Below are 23,482 nucleotides of genomic sequence, written 5' to 3' on the forward strand. Positions count from 1 at the left end.
ACTTATAGAAAATTTATATTAGACCAGAGACTATAGTTTTTTTATTTGCATTAATTAAAGAAAAAATTATGTTACTTCATTATTTAACATGCAAAACAAATGTAAAAAACAAAATATAGTTTTTGTTTAACACATATAAAAAATGACCCTCTGTTTGTATAGCAATTATCTGCTCCATGCAACAAGTACCATCTTGATTTTTCAACATAACAGAACTCTGCTCACACCCTAACATGAGTCAGTTCTTTGTGTGAGTCATCTGGTAATCTTAACTGTAGTTTAATCAAGACTCCTGAATATTTTAGTGAGACTTCTGAAATTACGTTAGGCTGATCTTTTGTTGACCACCATTTTCCTAGAATGGATAATTCTTTCATTACAGTAATATTTGTATTGTTCTGTAATGTATATATAAACAGCCTTTTTTATTGCAGACCATTATTTATATTGTTAAACAATAGGCAGTTGTGTGAATGTTGACATTAAAGGGTCAGTAAACTTAAAGGGACATGAAACCCAATTTATTTCTTTCATGATTCAGATAGAAAATAAAATTTTAAACATCTGTTCAATTTACTTCTATTATCTAATTTTCTTAATTCTTTCGGTATCCTTTGTTGAAGAAACAAACATGCACACGGGTGAACAAATAACACAAGGAATATATGTGCAGCCACCAATAAGCCTACCTAGGTATTCTTTTCAACAAAGGATACCAAGAGAAAGAAACAAATTAGATCATAGAAGTAGATTGGAAAGTTGTTTAAAATGGCATGCTCTCTCAAAATCATGAAAAAAAAATTGGGGCTTCATGTCTCTTTAATTATGTGCAGAATTATGTAACATTAACCTAGAGTTACCTGTACAAAATAAAGAAAATTAAAGATTTAATACCCTAAGAGTTTACTTTCCTCAACTTCATCGCCAACCTCTTCTGCTCCATTCTGTTTTTTTCAAAAGCACATCAGGGGCATGCTGTCGAAATACAACATACTTGATCATGCTGTTGAACTACGTGTAGCGGCCTACCATGCTGGGTAAAGCAGCCTACAGAATTACTCAACATTGGAGTGAACTACATTTAATTAAAAGGCAAAGGGCTAGATTAGAAGTGGTGCGCTAATGTTAGCGCATGCAATATAAGAATATTGCAAGCATGTTAATTTGCGCACGTATTACAAGTTGAAATCAAATGTGTGTGCTTGAGTGCTAAAACTCGTCGGGGTTTGTGCGAATGAACACCTAAAGGGTAAGGAATAAAATAACAGTTGCACCAAACACAACATAAATACATGAAAATATACTGTTACACTCATATAAACACTATCTGATAAATAAAAATTACTCATATAATATAATATTCATTAAAAATATTTATAAGGGTTTAAAGGTACTTGGCATATCGCCATGTATTTGACTGCAAAGGGCTATTATATATATATATATATATATATATATATATATCAGAATAATATTTAATGTCTTTTACTGTGTATATACTGTAAATACTTAAAATTGCAATGTTCTTCACATACACAGGAATATGTTTTGTTTTTATAAATATATATATATATATACAGTAAACTCAGTTAACCGGCACCCATGGGGATTGGTAGATACCATATAAGTTGCTTGAGAGTCACTATTAAAAATACGCCTAACTAGTTCTATAACCCATACTATACTATAAACGCTGTATTTCCTAGATATTAATATTAATTAATATTTAAATACAGTAAATAAAAGCAAAATAATACAAATAAAGACAAACTTAACTTAATGTAACACAGTTTTAATATGCAGTTTTAGTTAAAATGCTGTTAAAGTAAATAAAGGCTGTGACACACTGCAAGCGATGCGGTGCGAGGCGAAGCAGCTGCTTCGTACCGTGTTGCATCGCTTCTGAAGTTCAAATATTTCATCTCTAAGTGCTCAGATACGCGACCTGACACAGCAGAGTGCTCAAAGATGAAAAAGCAGGACACACTGAGCGCGCACAGCCGCATCTACATGCTGTGCGCCACTCAACTTGCAGTGTTTCACAGCCTTAAAAGCAAATTAAGACAAATAAAGATAAACTTAGCTTAATGTAACACAGTTTTTCAGTATTATGCATTTTTTAGTTAAGATGCTGTTACAGTAAATAAAAGCAAATTAAGACAAATACTGTAAAGATAAACTTAACTTAATGTAACACATTTTTACAGTATTATGCATTTTTAGTTACAGTAAATAAAAGCAAATTAAGACAAATAAAGATAAACTTAACTAAATGTGGATGTAGATGGTTTTGTATCTACATCAGTAGATGATGCTTTACTGGAAAACTTGCATGCACTGTTGTTTGGAACCCCTACAAAGTCGACAGAGGAGCATTCTACAGACATCACAGCTGGTCACAACTTTCTTTAAGATTTACATAATGTTTCACTTCTCACAGAATCCCAAGCACAAGTAACAGTGTAGATAGCATCTTTGAGAAAGTCCAGAGTTGTCCGGTCAAAATTAGTCTTTTTCCGCATGAAGTCACGCCTGTAAAACATTTTTACATTTTAATCACTCCTTGATCTATTGGTTGGTTCAGACTTGTAACATTAGCTGGAAGATAACATACGAAAATGTTGCCATTAACAAGCTCTTCAGCAGGAGGATGTGCATGACAGTTATCCCGGAGCAACAGAACTTTACTATACTCGGGTATTCCTTTCTTTCGTACATTTTCTTTAACACTGGGAACAAACGAAGAATTTAACCACTTCTTAAAAATGTCTGTGTTCATCCAACTGTTACTTTGTGCATGATAATCTACAGGGAGGTTAGTTATGCCTTTAACCCCTTAATGACAACTGACGTACCAGGTACGTCCTGCAAAAACTGTCAGTTAGTGACAATGGACGTACCTGGTACGTCAGTTGTCTAAGAGAGTGCTGGAAGCGATCGCAATTGCTTCCAGCAGCTCTCAGGGTATTGCAGTGATGCCTCGATATTGAGGCATCCTGCAATACCCTTTAAAAAGCATCCGATGCAGAGAGAGCCACTCTGTGGCCCTCTCTGCACCGGTAGCGATGGTGCCGTTCGTTGGTGGGTGGGAGCTTACAAGGGAGGAGGGTGGGCGGCCCATCGTGCGGAGGGGGGCCTGCAGGGGCACGCGTGCGTGTGCGCGCACGCGCGCAGCAACCACTGCCACCAATGGTTACTGTTAAGAGGGAGGGGGGGCAGAAAACTTTTTTTTTTTAAATAATAGGATCTGGTAGGGTTAGGGGGGTGGGGGTATTGGGGGGGGCAACTACAATACAGAAAAAACTGTAATAAAAAAAAAACACAAAAACAACTTTATTTTTTGGGGAAACCTGGGTACTGGCAGACAGCTGCCAGTACCCAAGATGGTGGCAAATATGTAGGTGGGGAGGGTTAGAGAGCTGTTTGGGGGGGGATCAGGGAGGTTGGGGGCTAAGGCAGGGGTCCATCACAGCTGAATAATTTAAAAAAAAAAAAAACCTCCTTTTATTTTAGTACTGGCAGACTTTCTTCCAGTACTTAAGATGGCGGGGACAATTGTGGGGTGGGGGAGGGAAGAGAGCTGTTTGGGAGGGATCAGGGGGTGGGATGTGTCAGGTGGGAGGCTAATGTCTACACTAAAGCTAAAATGAACCCTGCAAGCTCTCTACAAGCTACCTAATTAACCCCTTCACTGCTGGGCATAATACAAGTGTGGTGCGCAGCAGCATTTAGCGGCCTCCTAATTGCCAAAAAGCAACGCCAAAGCCATATATGTCTGCTATTTCTGAACAAAGGAGATCCCAGAGAAGCATTTACAACCATTTGTGCCATAATTGCACAAGCTGTTTGTAAATAATTTCAGTGAGAAACTTAAAATTGTGAAAAATTTAACTTTTTTTTTTTATTTGCTCGCATTTGGCTGTGAAATGGTGGCATGAAATATACCAAAATGGGCCTAGATCAATACTTTGGGTTGTCTACTACACTACACTAAAGCTAAAATTAACCCTTCAAGGTCCCTACAAGCTCCCTAATTAACCCCTTCACTGCTGGGCATAATACATGTGTGGTGCATAGCGGCATTTAGTGGCCTTCTAATTACCAAAAAGCAATGCCAAAGCCATATATGTCTGCTATTTATGAACAAAGGCGATCCCAGAGAAGCATTTACAACCATTTGTGCCATAATTGCACAAACTGTTTGTAAATAATTTCAGTGAGAAACCTAAAGTATGTGACAAAATTTGTGAAAAAGTGAACAATTTTTTTTATTTGCTCGCATTTGGCAGTGAAATGGTGGCATGAAATATACCAAAATGGGCATAAATCAATACTTTGGGTTGTCTTAAAAAATATCTACATGTCAAGGGATATTCAGAGATTCCGGACAGATATCAGTGTTCCAATGTAACTGGTGCTAATTTTGAAAAAAAGTGGTTTGGAAATAGCAAAGTGCTATTTGTACTTATTGCCCTATAACTTGCAAAAAAAGCAAAGAACATGTAAACATTGGGTATTTCTAAACTCAGGACAAAATTTAGAAACTATTTAGCATGATTGTTTTTTGGTGGTCGTAGATGTATAACAGATTTTGGAGGTCAAAGTTAGAAAAAGTGTGTTTTTTTCCATTTTTTCCTCATATTTTATAATTTTTTTTATAGTAAATTATAAGATATGATGAAAATAATGGTATCTTTAGAAAGTCCATTTAATGGCAAGAAAAACGGTATATAATATATGTGGGTACAGTAAATGAGTAAGAGGAAAATTACAGCTAAACACGAACACTGCAGAAATGTAAAAATAGCCCTTGTCCTTAAGGGTAAGAAAATTGTAAAATGGTCCTGTCATTAAGGGGTTAAACTTTATTTTATAATTTCCTGATGCATTTGCACAAAAGATCACAGTGATACACTCTTTATTTAGCTTGAACCTGTGAGCTACCTTCTCATTACCACCAGCCAAAGTAGAATTAGGCAGACACTTCCACATTAAACCAGTCTCATTTGCATTATAAATCTGCTCTTGGGTCAGACCATTGTCTGCAACCAATTTGCTAAATATGTCAGGCAATGAAGCTGCAGCTTAAAAATCAGCTGATTTCAGCTAACCTGACAAGTCCAGCTTACGGATGCCATGACGGACCTTGAATCGGGTAAGCCAGCCACTTTAAAATGAACACTTGCCTTCAATATTCATTTCTCATGAAATTCTCTCGCTTTTTCCTGCCACATGGGTCAAGAAATACAACCACCTTCAGACCTTTACAGCGAAAACCATTCATGCAGGGCCTGGTTAAGCACTTCCATTCTTGGTGTATGAAGAAAGTATGATGCTTCTCTACACTCGTGTCTCTCTCTAACTTAATATAAAACTACTTTATTTTCTGAGACTGAGCCTTAATGTCATAGATATTTGAGGCACGACTCTCACCTTTCTCAAGCCTCTTGCATATTTCTATCTTCTGCTTGAGGGTAAGCACTACGCATTTGGGTTTACTTGGGACCTGTTTCGGCATACTGTACTTTGGGTTGGATGAGAGCACAATACAGTAGATCGGAACTGACCACTATGTTTATACTTGGATTATTTTTTTCTAGATACAGTAGTAATGCACTGTTTATAGGGTGGGTAGTGGAAATTTGGGTGCAGGTGTCTAAGCCAATAATGTACAGTAATTTGTATGGTCTACAAGAGGAGGATAGAATCAGATACAGTAGATGCTGATTATGTATCATCTCTGTCTAACTTAATACAGTACCTGTAGCTGGCCTGTGTGGGCCCAGTACAGTATTTAGCTTACCGGGGCCTGCTTGGCCTAGATGAAAGCTCCAGCTTATTTTTCCCCTGTCCTGCTCGTAAGTCACAATGTTCAGGTCTGCACATATGCAGTATGACCAGGGCTTTCTAGTGGACTGTTGTCGTTATGAGCAAATTGGTTGCCTGTGATGCTCTATTGTAGGGGACTGCTCTTTTATGACTCCCTTAAGCAGGCCGGGTAGCTCACCGCGTAAGAAGGCAGAGTAGGATTACACTGTATAAGAGCGGTCACTCTTTTATATATTTTTTGTAAAGCCACGGGCTGTCTAGTGGCTTGGTTCTGAAGAGAGATCAGTTGAGCCTCCACCACGCCACACTGCCGCTTACGTTCAGTCCCGGGCACCCAATGGCAGATAGATATCAAATTCTCTGATTGCCTTGTGCTCACAACTTTCAAGAGCAGTTACTGTATGTAGGGTCTGGTGGTACGAAAAGGGCTTGCTTTCACCTTTGAGAGCCCACTATAAAGAAAGGAAGCTGCGGAGCAAAGTTAGTGTTAATTTTAATGTACAGTATATTTTTTTTTCCCGGTTGCTTGAGTTCCAGTTAACTGAGAGTTTACTGTACATATATCTATATCTATGATATAAATATATATATATATATGAACATACCTGTATATATATATATATATATATATATATATTCCTATAGATATATAGTTATATATATATATATATATATATATATATATATATATATATATACAGTATATATATTACATTAACATTATCACATATATATAGAAATATATATTTAATACTAAAAATTATATTATTTTGTAGGTGAAGAGCATAGGAATGTAAAATATGCGTAACACTCTTTGGATTTCACAATTTAGGTCACACGCGGTGTTGGGTTAGAGCTCATGAAAATTTAGTTACCATAAGGTGCAATATTGAAATATTAAATATTAAAAAATATTAATATTTAACATTATTATAGATAATGAAAAAATTCTAAATAATCCATAGAATATATATATATATTTATTTATTTTTTTACAGTATCTCTAATAATTTTCTAAAATTATTATTTATTTTTTAATATCTATATTTAATATAACGTTGTGAAGTGAGCGCTCGTCAGATTTCGCTCGCATGCAAAACTTTTACTTGTAATACGCGTGCTAACTTGCGCGCACAAAAAGATCACTTTTAGCGTAGTTACACTCAAGCGGAAGCACTAAATAGCACGTCACTTGTAAACTTTCCCACAATTGGGAATGCTGTAATTAGACAGTGAGCCTGTGACGCACTTTTGAAATACTACAGTGATAAAAGGGAAGTAAGTAAACTTTTGGAGGGTTAATTCTTTTGTTTTCTTAATTTTTTTACAGGTAAATTATTAATAATTATGTTTAATGTCCCTTTAATTTTGATTGAAAAATAAAACTTGAGTTTCCAAACACTTTAAAAACAATGTTGCCACCAAAATCATCTATGAACCTGTAGCAGATAAAAAAAAATCTGAAGCTAAAATAAATAAAATGGTTAACAAATTAATTAATTAATTAAGAAAAAGGATCTAGGTTTTTGTTCTAAATAATTTCTTATAGCTATTTGTTCCTTTATCCAAATTATCACTGACAATTCAAACATGCCAGGTGTTTGTGAAGCCTAAAGTAATTCTCATGTGTGAGAAACAAAATATATTTCCATGCAAACTGGGGGAAGTAGCACAAAGCAAGGTTTGTATATGCGTGTCTCCTCCCTTCATGTTCTCAGTATAGTCTGTCAGTGCCAATATAGCGTGGGAAGTATCAGGTACAGAAAAATACCAACGCCAGGTGAATCTTCCAAAACTCCAGGACTTCTTTCCATCACAGTTGCACCATCATATTGATCAAGCATTAATCTCCAGTTACTAAGGATTCATTTTTAGCCTTTCATTGAATTTTTATCAATCCAAGTCTAGCCACACCAAAAATATGGTAAGTAAAGCTATATTTTTTCTAGTAAAAAGTTAAATATTTTATATCATAGTCACAATATAGTGTATATGAGACAAATATTTTAATTTTATTTTATTTTAATAATTTAGAAGCTGGAAGGAAACATTTATTTTTTAATAAATTGAATATTTATATATATATATATATATATATATATATATATATATATATATATATATATATATATAGTTTTATTTTTTTAAATTGTATTAAACACTAAGGGCTATTTTGCATTTGGCTTTAATAAAAATGTGCAATTCATCATTAATGTGATTATTAACTTGGCTTCATTACAAAATTGTCATATGCCTTTTTATTTATTTATTTAATTATTTATTTATTTATCTTTTGGTCCTGACTCATATCCCTAAAGGTATATCTGATGTGATTAAAACATAAAAAATTCAAATAGCAAAACCTTACATATGGTCCGGTGGAAATATATAGAATGAAGCATTATCAGGAATTTGCAGCAAAATAACAAATAGCTAAATTAATATATGGATCACTTTGTTCCCTTCATGAAACATCAAATATTAAATTTAATTTGCTGCAAATTCTGAGTGTGCTTCAATCTAATAGATTATTTATGTACATAGCAACCCAGTGTTTGACTAAAGGAAGGCAGATTTACAGTAAGATAGATAGATAGATAGATAGATAGATAGATAGATAGAGGCAGATTCACAGTATTTTAAATTAATTTATGTATATATATATATATATATATTATATCTCAACTGGTATTTTTGAGACAAAGGGGTTAAAAAGCATTGAGGCAAGCTAATTAAGCATTTTTACTTTAGATCAACAAGACGCCTTTTAATACCTGACACACCTTGAAACTTAATCTGTTATGAAACTCACCCTTGTTCAAGGCCAAATTGGCTGCCAATTTTTGGAAGTTTAAACTGATACATGAACTGTATTTTAAGCCACATCTTCTCAGCAGCATTTCCCTAAATATTAAAATGTACATTGGTTAATGTGTGTTTTATTATACTTATTGTTTCCCTACAGAGAGTTGACAATTGTTTATATCCTTGTGGTTATAGACTGCAGAGCTTACATTTCTCATATGTCTAGTAGAGATGTCACCCAGAAAATGGTTTATTAAATAATGAATAGAGAAGAAAGGTTAAAGTTGCAACAACAAAAAACTCAAAACACATATCAGCTCACAACAAAAACAAATGATAAACCAGAAAGGGAAAATATACACATTTATGGTTATAATATATAGTAAGTTAAATAATTTATGTACAATTATGTGACTGGTAGACCATAGAACAAAAAAGGATCTACATAATACATTAGCAGCATCCTTAGAAAATGAAATAGCAGCTTAAAGCCATATAGTCTAGTCAAAATTAAACTCTCACGATTCAGATAGTGCATGTAAATTTAAGCAACTTTTAAATGTACTCCCATTATCAAGTTTTATTTGTTCTCTTGGTATCTTTATTTGAAAAAGCAAGAGTCTAAGCTTAGGAGCTGGCCCATTTTTGGACAGCACCTGGGTAGCGCTTGCTGATTGGTGTCTAAATGTAGCCACCAATCAGCAAGCACTACCCAGTGTGCTGAACCAATTGGCCAGCTTCTAAGCCTACATTCCAGCTTTTTCAAATAAATGTACCAATTGATAATAGGAGTAAATTAGAAAGTTGTTTAAAATTGCTGCTCTACTTTCACACTAAGAAATCCAGCACCGAAAAAAGATGAACGCCACTAGCGGTTGCCATATTCTGCATTTGTTCTATGCCAAATCAAACAAATGCACGTCCCTACTGGAAACTCTTCCCAGATTTGAAGTAGACTAGGGGTGTCAAACTGGCGGCCTACGGTTCGCATACAGTCCACGACCTAATTTTGTGCAGCCCACGCCACCTCCATGAAAAATAATATGAAAAATAATAATTATAATATGCTTAATACTTAAAGAGTGAGTGTGCTTACTGTTAGGGAGGGATGCGCATACGTGCAATCTCCATCAGCTCTTATAATGACTGTATCCCTTTGTTCTGGCATTGTGATTCACTTGTTGCGAGATCATTAATACCCCTCAGTCTTCAATGAGTAACATTGGTATTAAAAAGAAAAAGGCAAGCACAGATAAGTGCATAATGATTTATTTGGCACATGTAGCACTTCTTTATATGTGTTCATTACTATGGCAGCACTGATTTCACACATCAGTTTTACACATTCCTTTCAATAATTTTCTCTTTAACTAAAATCACATACTTATTATTTGACAAACATATATTTTATATCTATTTATTTTATATTATATACCACAGGTATATGTCTATCACTAAATATACAGTGGGTCACTATGCCGACAGCATTGTGATACACTATTTATAATGCTGCAGAGGAAATGTTATAGTATAGGTAATAGCATGCGCATGCGTATCCTAAACTCTGAGCGTGATCAGAACAGGACTGTTAGAGAGAAAAATAGCATGTGGGAGAGCAACCAGATGGAGCGTGTGTCACTTTCTTAAAAGCATTCAAGCGCGTTTCATCAAGCGAGCCAGAGTAAGTTAAGTAGGAGTTAAAGAACACAATATTTTGAAATGTATACAGTTATAGCAAACAATACTGCTTTGTTTAGCATTGTAGGTAGTTTGGCCCACGTTGCGGTTGTATGGAAAATGTCCCGCGACTCAATTGAGTTTGACACCCCTGAAGTTGACCACATTGTTCCTTTCTAAGGTAGTTCTAACATAGCCTAGAGGTATGTTTTTGGTCATTATCTTGCTGTAGGATGAACACCTAACCAACTAGGGGTATAACTGAGTATATTGCATGGCACTGTAAAATACTGTGGTAGTCTTTTTTGGTTTCACTCTGTGGAAGCCGCAGGCTCTGGATCCAGCTAAAGAGCACCAGACCATCCCGCTTCCACCTCCATGTTTGACAGATGGTGTCACAATGAGGAACCGTCCTTTGCCTATTTCATGGTGTACAAATACCCTGCATGATAAACCAGTCATTTGCAATTTGGATCCATGTGTCCATAAGACCTTTTCTAGCCTTCTGTAGTCCGCTGGAAATGCTTCATGGTTCATGCAAGATACTTTTTCCTATTTTGCCATCTCAACAACTGGTTTCTTACTGAAAGTCATTTTCACTTTTATTTCCCTTTGATAAAATAACTTTTGGTATCAAATTGTAGAAAAAAGTAGAAAATTCATGTGGAAAATTGCTGAAACCATGTTTACTAATGGATGGGAATTAACATTAAAAACTAAAATTCAAATGTACATAAATGCATTTCAGTTTTGAAAATACTTTTTACAATACACTTGAATTAACTGTTACAGGAAACATTTTTTACTATCACTATTTCAGTGATGGATTTCAATGTGCATGAATCCAGGGCCGTTTTTAACACAGGTCAAAAGGGGCAACCGCTCAGGGCCCAGTCTTTGTTGAGGGGCCCAAGTTTCCTAAAAAAAATGTTTGCGGATGTCATGTGACGTGAGAGACACACACAGTCAGTCGTAATACTGTCACAGTCAAAGCTTCTCTGCTTATATTTATGCGTGAGAAACTGTAACAGACCGTGCCGGTGTCATGTGACATGCCAAGCTAGTGCCATGTGCTGTTTTAGATGTGCACTGTGCAGCACTGAATGCTAAGCCCTAACTTGGCATCCAGACAATCCCACTGCATCAGAAAAGGTCCTGCTGGGGTTACCACTGTTACCAGGTAACTGCTCTGGTGGTGGGTATTGTTTCTGGGTAGGGCTGACTGTAGGCGCATGCAGCAGAAAGCTGGAGCGGCAGGCACGTGAGGATTTGAGCATCTGTGCAGCTGATCACACTGCTCTCTTCAGTCTTAAGGCTGTGTGACTCGTCTCACACTGTATCCATGCAGCCTTGGACAGACAGCATCCAGTCTACTGGTCCCCTTAGCCCTGCTCTTTCTGCTGTGGCCCTAAGAACAACTAACTGAAGTTTGTTAGGGGATCAGTGCTTTGTAGAAAGGTGTCAGTGGGAAGAATCGTCTAGTGCAGGGTGAGAGGGAACTTGTTCCTAGCAAAGAAGTGACATGTGCTGCTGTGGCTTATGTATAGGGGCCTATCTATCAAGCTCCGAATGGAGCTTGACGCCCTGTGTTTCTAAAGACCGCTGCTCCATAACCCTGTCCGCCTGCTCTGATGAGGCGGACAGGAATCGCCGTAATTCAACCCGATCAAGTACGATCGGGTTGATTGACACCCCCTGCTGGCAGTCGATTGGCTGCGAGTCTGCAGGGGGCGGCGTTGCACCAGCAGCTCTTGTGAGCTGCTGGTGCAATGCTGAATATGGAGAGTGTATTGCTCTCCGCATTCAGCGAGGTCTTGCGAACCTGATCCGCACTGTCGGATCAGGTCCGCAAGACCTTTGTTAAATTGGCCTCATAGTGTCATGCTGATGTTTCACACATGTTTCACACACATATATATATATATATATATATATATATATACTGTATGTATGTATATATATATATATATATATATATATATATATATATATAGCACTGTCTAAGCAGATGCACTCACCAATCCAGCATCAAACACCGGGGTGCTGTGTAGAAATTACTTAGCAAATGTTATTCCATTCCTCCAGAACAGACCACTGAACTCACCGGATTTTGTAAAGTTAAAACATCACTTTTATTCAAGTACAAAGTTAAAACCACGTATTCCCAAACGTTTCGGTACCTGCTGGCACCTTGTTCACTGGGACATCAAGTGCACTTTTTGCACTTAAAATGGAATAACATTTTCATATATATATATATATATATATATATATATATATATATATATATATATATATATATAACAAGAGTATTGCATTGAGCAATGATACTTTTGTATTGGACTAACTATACATTTATAAGATGCCAAGCTTTCGGAAGAGTGTCTTCCTTTTTCAAGTCTGAAGCAATACTGACCAATTTGATGGAATTTACAGATTATATCTTAGAATACAGGCATATTGATTCTATGTTGATATATCACTTTATGTCAGTATATGCTTTGTGTATAACCATATATTTCCCCTGCCTGTTATCTTTTACTGACAATATCTGCCTGTCTCCTAAACCCCCATCATAATTTTTATGACACCTCATCCTCCCCCTGCATTTAGACCTCTGTAACACTTCGTCTTTTTAGCCTTTGTTTTAAGATATAATCTGTAAATTCCATCAAATTGGTCAGTATTGCTTCAGACTTGAAAAAGAAAGACATTCTTTCGAAAGCTTGTCATCTTATAAATGTATAGTTAGTCCAATAAAAAAGTATCATTGCTCAATGCAATACTCTTGTTATTTTGATATCTATATATATACTGTATATATATATATATATATATATATATATATATATATATATATATATATATAATTAATGGTCTAACATATGTGTGCAGCAACTCTCCTTAAGATATCTAGACTGAAACCTAGGTTGAGGTTCTAAAATGGCAGCAGCCATAATTAGAGAGGTGCATGTAGTTTTTAATGTCCCTTTAATATTTGTTAGATGTTCACCTTTTTTTCTAAAACTTTGCTGGTATATTACATATGTGATGTTCAATTACAAATTAAATGCATATGGATATATAGTATATTATTTGGATCCTGGAAGATATGGTAGATAATAAGATACCTTGAGGGGTGGGATGTGAACCGTGAACATAAAATGGAAAGAACCGCTAGGGAGTGAGAGCAAACTGGATATTGTACACAGTGTCTCATGTCACAGTGCCAGTTTAGTAAGTTTCTCTCCCATGATCCATCTGAACAGATTCAGAGTGTTAATGTGTTGGCCCAGGCTGGCATTTGATTTTGAAAGTACCTGTCCTGTGTGCATATCAGTATTTTTATTTGGCAGCAAGCTGAGCTAACAGAACACTGATCTCCATCAAGAGGTGGACCGTGGGCATGGAAGTAATATCTTCCTGTCTTGAAATTAACACTACCGCTATGGTCTACCCAATCCCATTGTTAAACTTAGTTTGGATCTGTCTGTGGCGTGCCTAGTGCCCTGCCCTACCTGAGCTAAGTCAGCCACGTCAGCCCCCTCCTCTCCAGTCCTCTCAGGCTTCACTCCGCCGCTCCACCGATCCCACTCGTACACCACTGGCACTTCTTCTTTTGAGAGTTTTCACCGCCTGTCCTGGGAGATCACGTGTGTGACTCCCTCCTTCCATGTGCGATGTGTCAGACAGGAAGGCGGTCGGCAGGTCGAAAACGTCACATGACCGCTGTGAAAAGCCGGTCACGTGACTGCTGCATGGTCAAAAAAAATGTTTTTAAAACCGCCCCCCACCATTTACCTTGTTGGTCTATGCAGTAATATGCCCCTGCAAGGGGCGGATGGAGTATAAATATTGAAAAGCAAAAAAAATGTTTAGGCTTGGCTAATATGTTATTCCATAGCATGAAAACAAAATATCATGGTGAAATGCTTGTGCATTGCTGCCCCCTGCACATTTGCCGCTAGCAGGGGTGTCAATCATTCGGATCGGGATAATTGCAATCTGCCACCTTAAAGGTGGTGGACGAGTTAAGTAGCAGCGGTCTTATGACCGATGCTTCTTAAAGGGACACTGAACCCAATTTTTGTCTATCATGATTCAGATAGAGCATGCAATTTTAAGCAACTTTCTAATTTACTCCTATTATCAAATTCTTTTCATTCTCTTGGTATCTTTATTTGAAATGCAAGAATGTAAGTTTAGATGCCGGCCCATTTTTAGTGAACACACTGTGTTGTTCTTGCTGATTGGTGGGTAAATTCACCTACCAATAAACAAGTGCTTTCCATGGTTCTGAACCAAAAAAATTGCTTAGATGCCTTCTTTTTCAAATAAAGAAAGCAAGAGAACAAAGAAAAATTGATAATAGGAGTAAATTAAAAAGTTGTTTAAAATTGCATGCTCTATCTGAATCACGAAAGAAAAAAATTTGGTTTCAGTGTCCCTTTAACTTATGTTTCCGGTGAACCAGAAACATCAGGCAGAGAAAGCAGCATCCGCTTATTAAATCTCCCCGTAAGTATGTGTTTAATACCTTTGCAGGGGTTAAACGCACAGTTTAATGCAAAATCTTCAAGCCTTTTCTTTTTACACAATTATATCCCTTTAACATATTCAGCAAAAAATAGACTTGCATATTAATCCGTACAGCAAAATAACTTGTTGTTAAAAATGAGGTATATATATATATATATATATATATATATATATATATATATATATATATATATACATACACTGTGTATATGTATGTACTGTAAATATATATATATATATATATACAGTACAGGTGGCCCTCGTTTTACAACGGTTCAATTTACACCGTTTCAGAATAACAACCTTTTTTTCCAGTCATGTGACTGCTATTTAAAAGCATTGAGAAGCAGTGCATTGATTAAAATAGCCAGTAGGTGGAGCTGTCCGCTGGTGTTAAAGCAAATCCAAGCATGCTAAAATTAATCAGTTTAACTAGATCTGAGCTATCGAGCAGATTTCAAAGGAACAAGATCTTCCTGTCTATAAATCAGTCCAGATTGGAATGCATAGAAAGAACTGTTTGCAGAATAATGCAAGTGAAATCTGTGTTGTGTGATTATTTTATTAGGTTTATAATGCTGTTCAGCAAATGTTTTTGTTCATTTCACTAAGTTTAATTATATATTCTGTGTTGTGTGATTATTTAATTAGGTTTATAATGATGTTTAGCATTTAAAGTCTTCATTTCAAAGCTTTAAAAATAATGTATTGGGTGTTACTTATGACAATTTTGAGAGGGGCCTGGAACCTATCTCCCACACTTCCCATTGACTTACATTATAAACTGGGTTTCAATTTACAACAGTTTCGATTTACAACCATTCCCTCTGGAACCTAACCCCGGCGTAAACTGAGGGCTACCTGTATATGTATATATATATACTGTGTATATGTGTGTGTAAGTATCTATCTATATATATATATATATATATATATATATATATATATATATATATATATATATATATACATACATACATGCATTTTGACCCACTGTAGCCTTAAACAAAGGACTGCTTCTTGAGCATATAACTTTAAAGTTTGTTCTGCCAGTTGTACTTTATTGCAAAACTTTTTTCATGATATTTTATTATTATTCATCAATAGGTTACTGCCAACAAACATGTTCAAACAACACCCAATGTTTGCAGAACAGGCTGCTATCCTACTTGACACAACAAAACTGGAATAATCTAGTTCATTTAGAAGTAGACTATACAACTTATTTTAGCTTATATCAAATTTTCCCCAAATGTTATAGAGTAAAAATGTAAAAATATTAGACACATGCACATGCTCAATTTGGTCCAATAAATATTTTTCCTAATTTTTTTGAGGGATTACCACTATGTATTGGTATTGCAAAACCACCATATTTTTAAATTGTATTTTACTTGGTTTAACCATGGAGGCCATCTTTGTGTCGTGGTGCATGACTCATTTTGGTTATACAGATGTTTGCAGAAACCTCAATATTTCAGTTCAGGATGGTCCAAGCTCCTTAATTTTTTTTTTGTCTAGAGCACTTTATAAGGTACAGGTACATATATAAACATTTTGCAGATTCTTGTTCCTTAGACTTAGAACTTAAGTCCAAATGTAATGATCAAAATCGCTGAAAGTTCCACTTTTAGGGTTAATTTATAATGAGAAGGGTTTGAGTCTGAGTCCTATATTTTTATTAGGGGGTACCTAGATAAGTATAGTGTGCATGCAGAATGTTTCAGGTTTGAGACTTCTCTAATTTTTCTTTTTTATGGGGGCGAGAGAGTGCAATTTTTACACAATTGCCCCCACTTTCCGGTTGATTATCTCTGGAGGGGGACCAGATAGGAACGTACCTTCCGGCTTTTTAAAAAAGGATAACAAAAAATGAAGAAAATTTGATAATAGAAGTACATTGGATGCTTAAAATTTTAAGTTGTATCGTGAATCATGAAAGACAAAATGCAGAGGGCTTAAACTCATAGTCAAAGTCAGCTACAATAGACTACAAGGAGCTAACTTATATCTGTAAGCCAATGACGAGAGGCATATGCATGTAGCTACCAAACACCATCTAGCTCCTAGTAGTGCATTGCAGCTCTTGAGCCTAACTAGGTATTTCAACAATGGATACAGAGAGAACAAAGTGAATTTAATAAAAGAAGTTAATGCTCTGGGGCCGATTTTTAATTTATCTGGCGAACATGATCCGCCAGACATCGATAAATAACGACAGCATACACTGTCGGCATTTATCATTGCACAAGCAGTTCTGGTGAACTGTTTCTGCAATGCCGCCCCCTGCAGATTTGCGGCCAATTGGCCACTAGCAGGGGGTGTCAATCAACCTGATCGTATGCTATTTCGCTGATTGCTGTATGCCTCCTCAGAGGCGGCGTACGAGTTAAGGAGCAGTGGTCTTAAGACCGCTGCTTCTTAACTCCTGAAACAGGAGTATTTGGCCCCATTCAGGCTATGATAAATCGGCCCCTCTGAACCATGAAAGTTTAATTTTGTCTTTCATGTCCCTTAAAGTGTCCTCTTTAAAGAAAATGTTGCTTTCCAGAAATGCAGGTGTGCCAATATTTTTGGCCATTACTGTGTATATATAGATATATATATATATATATATATATATATATATATATATATATATATATATACTAAACTCCAAACTGTTAGACTGCCTGCCAGTACCTAAGATGGTGATGACTATGGGGGGGCGGTGAGGGAGGGAAGAGAGCTGTTTGGGAGGGATCAGGGGGTGGGAGGTGTCAGGTGGGAGTGTAATCTCTACAGAACAGCTAAAATAAACCTTACAAGTTTTCTGATTAACCACTTCACTGCCAGGAATAATGGAAGTGTGGTGCACAGCTGAAATTAGCAGTATTAATTACCACCAATCAATGGCAAAGCCATGTATGTCTGCTATTTCTAAACAAAGAGGACCTAGAGAAGCTTTCAAAATTATTTATACCATGGTTGCTAGGGTTGCCAGGTGTCCACCACAAAAATACCCAACACCCAAGAAAAAATTGTGGGTGGGGGAAGTTTGAGGTGAAATTTTTGAAAAAAAGGTTATAAATATCCCAAATGGATTAGGCACTCCAAAAAGTTATATTTGCTAAATCCTATTGTATTCAAATATTCCAATCATGAAGACTCAGCTTTATCATAATCCAACACAATTTTGATTGTAGTGAGTTACATCCGATGTTTCAGCCCACACCTGGGCCTTTCTCAATGTATATATATATATATATATATATATATATATATATATATATATATATATATATATATATATATATATATATATATATATATATATAATATATGTGTGTGTATATATATATATATATATATACACATACACACAGTATATATACATATATATATTTACATATTGTATATACACAGTGTGTGTGTATATATACTGTATATATATATATATATATATATATATATATATACACACACATACAGTATATATATATATATATATATATGTACACACACACATAAAGAAAACTGGGACATTGAATAGTGCATTTACATATTTACTGCCGAGTAAACTGTTAAAAAAAAAGTAAAAATAAACTTAGAGCAGCACAAAAGAATAAAGTAAAACTTATAAACACACTATTTAGGCCCCTTAAGTGCCAGAGAGCGTTGCGCATCTGCTACAGCCCTCTCAAGCACTTAATGGGTTAAACAGTGTGTTTAATTAGACTAAAGCTAAATGAAAGTAAAAAAAAACAATTCATGGCTTACAAGTTACAAATCACAGGGCATGGAGGTTTAGATAATCCTCACTTCTCTTCTGCCTGTGTGTAGGGAGAAGGACACTGCACACTGCACAGACTTCAGACTGTGTGATGCCCCTCCCCCGCTGCAACGGAGACCTGTGCATTGTGACAGGTTTCTGAAAGGGGGAGGGTGGTGCAGATCGTAGCTCCCGCTTGTCAACCCCATGCATAGGACTGATTGAAAGCATGCAGTTTTTCACTTGCCCTGGACAAAAGGATAAGTGGATGCTACTGTATGGGGCTATTCAAAATGTCTGTTTTTTCAATACATTTTTTACCAGGCAGCTGGTTGAAAAAAACTGACACCTGGCAGCCCTAATGATTGCACAAGCAGTATGTAAATAATTGTAGTGAGAAACCCAGTTTGTGAAAAAGTTAACAATTTTTTAATATGATCGCATTTGATAGTAAAATGGTGGCATGAAATATACCAAAATGTGCCTAAATCAATACCTTGGGTTGTCTACTTTAAAAAAAGAAGGCTCTATTTCTGTTTAAATAGAGTGATAGCAAAAATGCTAACAATTCTCTGGTATTTTGGGAAAGTTCTTTTCTAAAAATTCCCAGTAGTGTAGGGGTTAATATCTCTTCAGCTTCTCTCTAGCGCTATACAAGGGAGGTACAATACAAGACAAAACAGGGAAGCAGAATGGAGCCAACTCCCTAAGGAGCTTAATATCAAGTGATTCATAGTATGGGTGTAACTGGATCTTTCAGAACCTTCATCTCCTCTTATAAAAATACAAAGAAGGGCATAAGACCCCATTTTAGAAGGCATGCTTTTTTCCATTATTAGGACTAAAAGGGACAATCTACTTCAGAATTGTTATTGTTTAAAAAGATAGATAATCCCTTTATTACCCATTCTACAATTTTGCATAACCATCATGGTTATGTTAATATACTTTTTACCTCTGTTATTACCTTTTATCTAAGCCTTTGCAGACTGCCCCCTTATTTCAGACCTTTTGACAGACTTGCATTTTAGCCAATCAGTGCCCTCTCATAATTAACTCCACAGGCATGATCCCAATATTATCTATATGTCATACATGAACTAACACCCTCTAGCTGTGAAAAACTGTCAAATGCATTGAGATAAGAGGCAGCCTTCAAGGGCTTAGAAATTAGCATATGAGCCTACCTAGGTTTAGCTTTCAACTTAGAATACAAAGAGAACAAAGCAAATTTGATGATAAAAGTGAACTGGAAAGTTGTTTAAATTTGCATGCTCTATCTGAATCATGAAACTTTAATTTTGACTAGACTGTGCTTTTAAGACCTTGCCATTAGCAGGTGATTTCATAATAACTTAACACAAAAAAAGGGCAAAACTGCAATGACCCCTATCCCCTGCCCTATTTAGGCATATAGAAAATGTTTCTGTATGATCTCCATTATGTAACAGTAGTAAATGAGTCTTAACTCTTTCAGTGCTGAGCCATTTTACACCCTTGTGCTACACCTTTTGTTTAGTTATTTGGCCCTTATTGCATTTATACTGACATTTCAACTTTTTTTGTACTGTACCCACAGAAATCATGCTTTGTCTTTTCCAGCTGAACAACCATTTTTAGAAAATAGCTTAATGGGACATTAAACACTTTGAGATGCTAATATAGAATTATTAAATCATATACATATATATATATATATATATATGAAAGTAGGAAGAAGCAGGGTGGCGCAGAGAACCCAAGCTAGAGAACACAGCAAATATAATACACAGTAATATTGTAACAATATAAAGATAAAACAATACAAAATGTAGTAAAAATAAAAATCAAATGAAAATAAAATGATGCAGAGCACATCAAATGTAGAGAACACAGTCTTCAAACGATAATCCCCTATTAGATGTACACTTACTTCAAAGAACCTCAATCAAATGAGGTAAGAATGTAGCACTTTCATAGATGGGCAAGGCACCTCCTGTAGAATAGATGTAAAACCATAACCTGGGTCTCCCAGTATACAGCCTTTTGTGTCTTGGAATACTGATAGTAGAACCTTCAAAAAAATCCTCGTGCTCTCTTTAGTGAGTGGTAACTTCCAATTCCATATATAAAACGGCTGCCAGGGTGCTTTAAGAGAGCTTCATGCACAGTAGGAAAAATATTAGCGTGGTTAATGGTCACATCCTGTTCAAGTTTTGTTCTGCAGTTTAATGTCCCTTTAATGACAGGGGATCCTGGGCAATGTCCTGTTCATTCTGTTTGGCCGTTATAATGGAGAACGGTCCCAAACGCCAAGTTGCTTAAGGGCTCTCCGATCTATCTATTGTGATGATTGATTTAGCGTGTGTATATACTGTATATACGTATATAGTTCTGCAATATACTTTTATTATTTATTTTGTCGCCTTCTGTAATTCCATTCTGAAATTTTAAGCTTTTTAGTTCCTTTTAGAAATGGAAGTGCAGAACACGGTTATATTCCACACAGCCATTGGCTGCAAACTCTAGTGACCTATTTATAACTGTCCCTTATTGACCACTTATTTTGTCAATATTTAAACAGCTCTGAAACTTTAAAACAAACATCTACATGTTATTCTCAGACTAATCTTTCCTTTGAATGCATCATTCTATCGAGTATTTATTTAGGGCCAGATTACAAGTGGAGCGCTATTTAGCTCTTCGGTTAGAACACTAATTGCGCTAGAAGTAAACTTTTTTCCCGTTAGACTACACTGGTATTAGGAGTTTAAAGTAAAAAGTCATTGCGCCCATGCTAACCCGACACACACACACAGCTTACTTCTAGCGCAATTAGACTGATAACCTATTTCCCCATAGAAGTCAATGAAGAAAAAAAGTGGGGGGGGGGAAATAACACCCGATGCGCACGCTAACCTGAACTCATATTCTCATATGTGCTAACCCAACATAAAATTATGGATATTTCACATTCCAATGTTCTGCACAGAATGTTCTATTTATTCAACAATACAAAGTTGTGTGTATATATATATATATATATATGATGGTATTTTGGTACACTATATTTATACACATATATCTATATATATATATATATATATATATATATATAAAAGTAAACTTATAAAAGAGGATAAGCACAGCCTTACAACAGTTTCAGCAGCCATGGTGCACTTCCATAATAGTAAAAGTATCCAATTCCAAGTAAAAAGCACTCACTGGGCTTGTTGATAAAACATAGCGTTTATTACATTAGTATTAAACAGACATAACGTTTCGGTGCGCTCCTTGCACCTTTGTCTGATGTCAGGTAATAGTTCACCAGAGTGAACCTAAAAGCAATACTCCCCATACATCAATAACTGCCTTAAATACCTTCCAACGCGATGCATCACTAGCAGTGGGCGTGTGCTGAGTTGTCATGGCAACCTATAAACAAAACAATGTGACAACTAAACTAGCAAACTGATATTAAAAAAAACGGTAAGGCAAGAACACAGCAGAGACAATGAGGGGCATCATGGCCTAATATCAAGCATACATACAAAGTGTTAAAGAATACCCAAACATGTATACTCAACATAATAATAATCTTGTGGGATGATTTAAACCTTAAGGTCCCCCAATATAAAAGGCATGAAACGTACCAAATAGTTAAATAAGTTGTAATACACTAGGAGCCTCAAAATACTTTTAAACACCATTGTAGATGAAATAATAAATACCTAGTTCCAAACCAGATGCTTATTGTAGCTGTGAACTTGCACGACCACATAAAATAAACAAATAAACATATCTACAAATTATGTACAAAAAAATAGATCAAAGTAAATTAGAAAACAATCAACCTAAATTGTATCACACTATTCGGTTCAAATGTAAGTAACAGAAAAACATTAGCCTTCATTGTCTCATGGAGTATTGGTAGAAACCCATGGGTACCCACTAGAATGAACATTCATGTGGAACTTTAATAGGGGTTTCTCTCAAGTCATATGTTAGCCACATCCACACACTGTCACAGTTTCAATAGAAAGGTCCAAAGTCTAAAAAGGTATTGAGTAGGGTTGGATCAGATTCCAATATCGACCAGTGTTGCCGTTATGCCGTACTGATTTTGTCAGAGTCTTATACATGGGGCGTAGGTGGTGATGAAATCCAACTGATGGTTTTCTCAGCCTGTTTGTTTCCCAAGGTGCTCAATAACCTTTCTTGGATGTTATTAACAATTTCCCTTTCATAACCGCTGGATACCAATTTTCCTTCCATTTCTGAAAGTTGAACCATCATAGTGGGTACCTCACTATTGTTGCGGATGACCCTTGTAAGTTGTTAGGTGATGATACCCATTTTTTAATGCCTGGGATGGAAGGTCATGGTCTCCAATAAGGAGTTACATCACAGGCATCAACTTTATATCTGTATTGAGGTCTAGAAAGTGTATCATAGATTTACTGTGTTCCAACTTAAACCTTATGGGACAGTCCATGGAGTTCAAACTCGACACCCACATCAGCAACTTGTCTGTACTGCTCCTCCACACCAAAAACACATCATTGATGTATCGATGTATCATGTGTAATATTTAATGCTAGGTTGTGGGAATGGCTGCATAACCTCACGCTCGTACCAAGCCATGTAGAGGTATGTAGCGTATGTGGGTGCCATGTTTGAAACAATAGCTGTCCCAGATATCTGTAAATAATAATCAACCTCAAATTTACAGTAGTAGACACACTCTGCAATCCCGCATCTCCAGACCACAAAAAGTAGAAATGTTTTTTTAAAAATTTAAAAAACATTTTTTGGAAAACTGATTAAAATCCATAAGGTAACATGTAAAAACAAGAAAATCAAAGTTACAGGACTGTAACTAGGTTAGAACAAACAGCCAAA

At 36.0% G+C, this 23,482-nt stretch overlaps 1 protein-coding gene across 1 annotated transcript in view; it reads left to right on the forward strand.

Annotated features, from left to right (window-relative positions):
- The first annotated feature begins 7,510 nt into the window (after positions 1-7,510).
- Positions 7,511-23,482, forward strand: part of DSTN (destrin, actin depolymerizing factor) — a 45,140-nt gene continuing 29,168 nt past the window's right edge. Inside the window, exon 1 of the mRNA XM_053709300.1 lies at positions 7,511-7,753. Coding sequence (XP_053565275.1) covers positions 7,751-7,753 — 3 coding nt within the window. The 5' untranslated portion in view covers positions 7,511-7,750. The remainder of the gene's footprint in view (positions 7,754-23,482) is intronic.

This window comes from Bombina bombina, chromosome 4, assembly GCF_027579735.1.
Source record: "Bombina bombina isolate aBomBom1 chromosome 4, aBomBom1.pri, whole genome shotgun sequence".
Taxonomy (NCBI): domain Eukaryota; kingdom Metazoa; phylum Chordata; class Amphibia; order Anura; family Bombinatoridae; genus Bombina; species Bombina bombina.